This window comes from Scaptodrosophila lebanonensis, unplaced genomic scaffold, assembly GCF_003285725.1.
Source record: "Scaptodrosophila lebanonensis strain 11010-0011.00,11010-0021.00 unplaced genomic scaffold, SlebRS2 tig00001412-arrow-pilon, whole genome shotgun sequence".
In the NCBI taxonomy this organism is placed as follows: domain Eukaryota; kingdom Metazoa; phylum Arthropoda; class Insecta; order Diptera; family Drosophilidae; genus Scaptodrosophila; species Scaptodrosophila lebanonensis.
The window spans coordinates 12526480-12533156 of record NW_022060739.1 but is presented as its reverse complement, the minus strand read 5'-3'; the positions used below and the strand labels follow the sequence as shown (position 1 = coordinate 12533156).

Here is a 6677-nt window from a genome sequence, read left to right as displayed (position 1 = left end):
TTATGAAGTCGCCAGCAGTTACGAGTACATTCCGGCTTAGTCGAATAACCAAGACGTACAGGAAATATGCTTAGATTTATAGGAAGGGAAACCGGTTGGCGAGAAGGGATAATGTCTCATTAATTACAATGTTCCTATATTTGATAAATTGGTTTTGAATTTCTGTAATTTTAAAGAGTATGCTTAGATAAAGGAATAATACAAATGTGAATACACTGTAATGATAATTACATATACATATATATACATATATATAATAGGTAATAATCGCAGATTACACTTCCCGGCAAAGCCCATAGTTTATGATTTAATCATTTCTAAAATATAATAAATTTCAGTCGACTCTAGAAGTTGTGGTTATTTTGAAATTATGCTGTTTGATCAAATTCTTTCGGACTTACCACAGCTTGAGTTCTGAATTAAAAGCAGTTGGAAAACAATCTCCTGGAAACTGAAAGAATTTAGACCTCAGTGTCTCAATCTTTGAATAGTATGTCAACCAAACTTATTGATGCAAAATCCCAAAAGTATAAAACCAAATTCCAAATTGTTTGTATATTTTATTGCAAGTGTTATGTATACTCTTTCTTTTCCTTTCTCATCAAAGACATACAAGTAAAGCGAAAACCAAATGTGTAGAGAATAATAAATAAAATGCAATATTACATATACAAAAAATATAAAAAGTGCATGAGAAACAATTTCAACATATATATATATATATATATATATATATATACATGTACATATAGTATGATACAAGTATGTATGACCGAAAGACATGAAATGAATAAGTGGTATTATATACTATACACAAATATTTATGGAGCTCTGCGTAGCTAAAAGAAATAACGGAAAGGAAAACTAAAAGCATACGTTCAAATATTTACGACGTATAATGAAACAAAATAGAATGTGCCTGCATCAGATATATATATTAAGCTAAACTAAAGTTGATTATAAAGAACATACAGTAATATACAGATGAGTTTGTCTGCGAATGTATGTAGTATATGCGTGCGTGTATACCTAGTGTACCTAGTATTAGTGAATGCGAAATGAGGAGCTGAGAAATATAGAGTCCTACCTACTACTATATTTCAAAGAAGCCAAGAAGCTAAAAATGTTCACATTATTCCATTGCCGATTTAATTTGGACTTCACTTCCTCACTTACTTCAGTATTTCAATGCAGAAAGTAAACAGATAAACAACACTATTATATATAGAATATATATAAATACATACGTAAAACGGTTCCTATAATGTTAATCAAAAAGCGCATTAAGTAGATATCGAGCGAATCGATAATGTATTTGTACCATTATGTATTTCTATGCCGACAATTTTACAGTTGTAATTTATAAAGTTCACCCAAAACTTACAGTATATGGAGCAGAAATAACAACACTTTACTTGGTTAATATACTTCAAGCCCTGTTTCTACTAAGCAACAATTTCAACAATGCCTTATAGTGGAATGTTGCCAAATTAATTTAATTAGAGGAAAAGAACTGAAGATCATTTCAATACTAATTATTCTCACTCATTATTCTAAAACTAAATGTCCTTCTGATCTACAATATGTTCTTCAAAATTGTTATCAGGCAATTTTCAGTCTTACCCCTCAGCTTTGGAACTAGAAATATTGGAAATTACAATATTTCCGCATCATATATTTACCGTAAATATATTTTCAAACCAATTGGATGACAAATATAGATGCTGAGTTTAAATGCCGGATTCCTGTTTCGATGTAAATGACAATATCTTTAAAAAAAAAAAAGAAGCAATGGTGCTCAACAGCCTCTGTTTATAGTTCTCATATTTCCAACTAGAAGTTAGAATGTTGTACAAGTATAAGCGATATTAACGCCAGTGTGTTATGTAAACTTGAAAATATTTAACTTTTTTACTAAATTCATTTCAATTTCGAAATCTTCGAAATGAATGTTGAAGTATTTAATGTCTGATGCTGTATTTACAAACAGTTTATTAACCTGTTCTAATGTGTGTGTACCAAGACTTTAAAACCATCTACATATTCTCCATAATTTGGCATAGTAGAAACACGGCTTTGATAAAATGTGGTATTTCCAGTATAAATAATTGCAACTTCCTGGAAGAGCCTGAAAATGGTGAACTTCGTTTTCGCAATTGTGGTGGCTATGTACGAGAAGAAAAAGAAAAAAACGTTATTTCTGTTAGCCAATTTGTAGCACCGCTGTAAGAGTATGAGGTAATATGAGATGGCAAATACATATATTTTGGTGATTAATAAAGACCTAGGCATAAAAAGTGCACAATTTTATTTCATTAGCAGACTCAAAACATTTAGAAGGGTGGCGGGAGAGGGAGTCAGAGACCGCAGAAAAGAAACCAATGCTAATTCGCGTAAACCTTTCTTCTTTTTCTCCCCCTAGTTTCCAGACGTTCGATAGAGATGCGTGTGCGAGCCACAGACCCGAGGCCGTGTCCGAAATGTGGCAAGATTTACCGCTCGGCACACACGCTGCGCACCCACTTAGAGGACAAGCACACCGTCTGTCCCGGCTACCGTTGCGTACTGTGCGGCACCGTGGCCAAATCCCGAAACTCGCTGCACTCGCACATGTCTCGCCAGCATCGCGGCATATCGACAAAGGATCTGCCCGTTCTACCCATGCCCAGCGCCTTTGATCCAGACCTCGCCTCCCGGCTGTTGGCTAAGGCCGGCGTGAAGATATCGCCCGCCGAGCTACGCGCCAGAGCTTCGCCCACCGGTGGCAGCGGCAGCAGTGGCGGTGGTCAGCAAAAAATCGATCTGAGCAACACCAGTGGTGGCGGAATGGACGATGCTGAGGACTCCGATGACGATCCAGAGGATCTAACCACTAGCAATGGCGCAGGAGCTGGCGTTGGCGCCAGTGCCAGCGATCTGAGCCGCTATCACGAGAGTCTGCTCAGTAATTTCGGCCACGCCAACACAACTATTTCGCGTATTCGCAACGAAGCTGCCGCCGCCGCAGCCGCTGCCATCGGACAGCAGAAGGAGTTGGGCGGCAGCGTCCAATTACCTACAAGCACGGCCGCGGGTCAGTCCTTGCTGGACACCTACCTGCAATTTATCACAGAGAACACCTTTGGTGAGTATACCAGAACCTAATACCTAATAATTACCGCTCTAATGAACGGGGTTCATTACAGGTATGGGCATGTCGCAGGAACACGCGGCTGCGGCAGCGCTTCATGCCGCCAAAATGGCACAACTCAATGCCATGGGGCATGGACTCGATAAGCTGCCCGGAGCGCACTCTCAGTTCGACTTGTCAAATTTGGCCGGAAACAATCCGGTGGCGAATTTTTCCAGCAGTCCGAGCAGTGCCGGCTTAACTATCGAGCCAATACTGCGCAGGGACCAGCAGTCCACAAACTTCTCGCCAGAGAGGAGCGGCCCCGTCTCCTTGCTGACTGTCAGTCCGTCCGCAGCCGAACCGGACCCAAAACGCAGCTCGGCGGACCCCATGGATCTGGGCCTCGAAATGAATCAGTCGGGCAGCAATAATAATGAAGCCAACTCCGATGGCGAGGAAAATTATTCCGAGGACGAAGGGGTGCACAATACATAGACGCCGCATCTGTAATTTGCAAACTGAAGGAACTGGAAAGGGAGAAAATATTGACAGAATGATGCTAATATCGATTGGTATCAACTGTATTGTATACCTATATTTAACAAATTTGTAACGAGTAGCCTTATCCTAATGTATACTATTTATTAGTTTATATATCGTCGAAAACTTTATAAAAACAACCAGCAGACATACGATATATAATCATTTAGAGAAGCATATTTACGAAATTTGTGGACAGGTCTAGAAGAAATTTATGTCGTGCTTTGCAAAAACAAAAAACTAACACAAAGCAACCCCACTCTATACCTAAATATACTCACATATACACTTTGAGAAACATACACATACATATATAGTACACAAACCTAAATCTAAACCTCTACACCGATAAATTCTAAATACCTATACCTATTGATGTATACGCACATAATCATGTACCTGTTGTTGTGTGTTTACGCATACAAAGTACGGGAATACAATAATAGCTGGAATTGTAGAATTATTTTAAAGCATAAGTACGAGTATTGTGCACGACCTTCAGGAAATGAAACCTTAACCCCTAGATTAATAATGTTAACAATAACAATACTGATAAGTGAAAATATGTATAGAAAGGATAAACGTAGTTCTCATGCGCAATATGGAAATAGTACTTAAAGCACCAGAACGTGATAGAAAACTACGGATACTGTGTGGATACCCGCCCAAAGGGTTCTTCCAATTCAGAGCAACTTAACACCTTTGAAGAGTGACTGCACAATTGAATGTGTAAAAGGGTACACATACAAGCATATAGTATACTATAATAGTATATCAAACTTTCTCTAGATGTCAGCATTGATTAAAATTAATTCAGCTGTGCCATGCCGCTTATAGCGCACATGACTATGAAGATTTTTACAAAACACGCATAGTTTGTACCTATTCTTCCAATATCAGTTCCCAAATCACCAACAACATATATAGTACATACAAAGCTGTATGATTTGCCGAAGCTACCTAACATTTCTCAGGAATACGCACTTTAGTGTAACAGCCTTCCAAACAAACGACCGGAAGACACCGAGCAACCGAACTACCTCAATCAGTTTGTACGTCCATTGTATTTGTATTTGTATCTGTATCTGTATTTGAACACACCAGCATCGTAAACCGAGTCATCCAAATATTGTGACCAGACTTGACTCGACTCGAATCGACTCGACTCGACTTGACTGGACTTGTCTCCTATTGTTGTACAAGAACTTGCCAATTTTGCCGAGCAGAAGTCTTCTGCGTAGTTTAGGATTCTACATACATACATACTATTATACATACATACATAGTGCAACCATTTCTTATTAGCAATAAGTTACGGATCAATATCAAATAAATTTGCCAAGCAACGGAAAGTGTATGGATATTTTAGTAAATACCGAAGTACAGCACACACACATACATATACATACATATATATATGTAATATACACATATATATGAGCATTTGCTGATCGATCGCTGCGCACCTACTATACATATGAATAAATTATAAACAGAAAACCAGGCAGCACGATCCATGATGATTCGTACTTACAACTCATATTTCTTGCGCATGCTTCAAAAGTACATATACTATATATGTATACTTTTGACCTTATACCAAGTTTGAAATATTGTTTATCTTAACGGGCATTTATGCTGCCGCTACTAGAAAGCCCAATAATATTTGGAAGAAAATAGCTCCACTTTGATGATAATTTGGCGTTTCATTGCGACTTTCTAGAGGCGTCGGCCTAAAAGCCAAATTAGTCAAATCAATTATTTTATGTTTATCGCAGTTTTAGTTTCGAGTACACTATAAGTTCAACTTTAGCTACAATAATGACGATTAATGAAGATTAACTCTCCAAGAGTTGACCCACTTGCCTTATTAAATATACCTATGTATGTGTTATTAATTTTTCTACCTCAATTAATTTAAATGTACATGCACTTAAATTAGGAACTTTATTATAAATATTTAGTTTGATTGGTTTACCTTAAGAGAATTATTTACAATTTGATAATAAAATTTATATACATACGTACATAGATATGTACATCGATTTGTCATAATATACACACATACAATTTTCTATGTATGTACATTGTATAGTATATGTTTTGCTTCGCTTCAGTTTACTTCCATCTTTTTTTCCTTTTCTGATACTTTGATTGCATTTAAAAAAAGAGAGTGCATTTTATTCGAAGCGCAAAGTAATTGAATACAATTGCTAGATTTAAGCAAGTTAGTTATATTAACGACGTACGTAAGCAATTTAAGTAGACATTCATGTGCTTAGAAGGTTATTCATATTTATAGAATTGCAATAAAGCAGCGTTATAAAATATTTTTGTTTTGCATTCGTTTCTAGTAAATCTAGTAAAGTTGCCCTGAATCAAAGCTTTACTATCTTACAACTACTGGTTAACATTTAGTTTTACTCTTTTCAAGCTCGTAATAAACATGATCAACAAGCCATCGAGGTGATGGTTAGAAAAGGCTAAACACAATATGTGGTGTCTGTTTACAATATAACCATATATGTAGCTATGGCGATGGCACAAGCATTTACTATCAGAGATATTTTTCTTTCTATAACCGTTTAGACTAGAGTGAAGGGGTACGTACCTGTTTCGAGACTATTTTCAAGTTATGATAATTTAAAAAATAGAGAAACTTCGACGTAATATTCTAATCTCGTATGATCAAAAGCCTCCTGTTCTGCAACACTTTCATTTAAACGTATGCTGATTGGTCTTGTGAGCGCTGGAAAAGCATAGAAACTTATTAATACTCTTGTGAATTACAATGTCAACATTTCATAGTATTTCAAAAATTAGCTGCCGTTATCGATAAAAATATCTTGCAGCAAAGTATCGTTATGTTGTCGAATAGTTTTGTGTAATTTTCAAAACATCGATATATCATTATTTTCTTATATTTGCAACAGCCATATTTGTTGGATATTATTAGCCTGGGCCTACATACATATGTCAAAAACTATTTTTTATTTTCTACTATACATATTCTAATTATATGTTT

General features: G+C 36.4%; 1 protein-coding gene across 1 annotated transcript; it reads left to right on the top strand.

Annotated features, from left to right (window-relative positions):
* Positions 1–1889: 1889 nt before the first annotated feature.
* On the top strand, positions 1890–4442 carry LOC115631552 (protein abrupt-like). The gene is made up of 2 exons (XM_030528338.1): positions 1890–3124; positions 3186–4442. Exons 1-2 carry the CDS (start codon positions 2443–2445, stop codon positions 3605–3607), a joined length of 1104 nt encoding a protein of 367 aa, XP_030384198.1. The 5' UTR covers positions 1890–2442; the 3' UTR covers positions 3608–4442.
* Positions 4443–6677: the final 2235 nt, after the last annotated feature.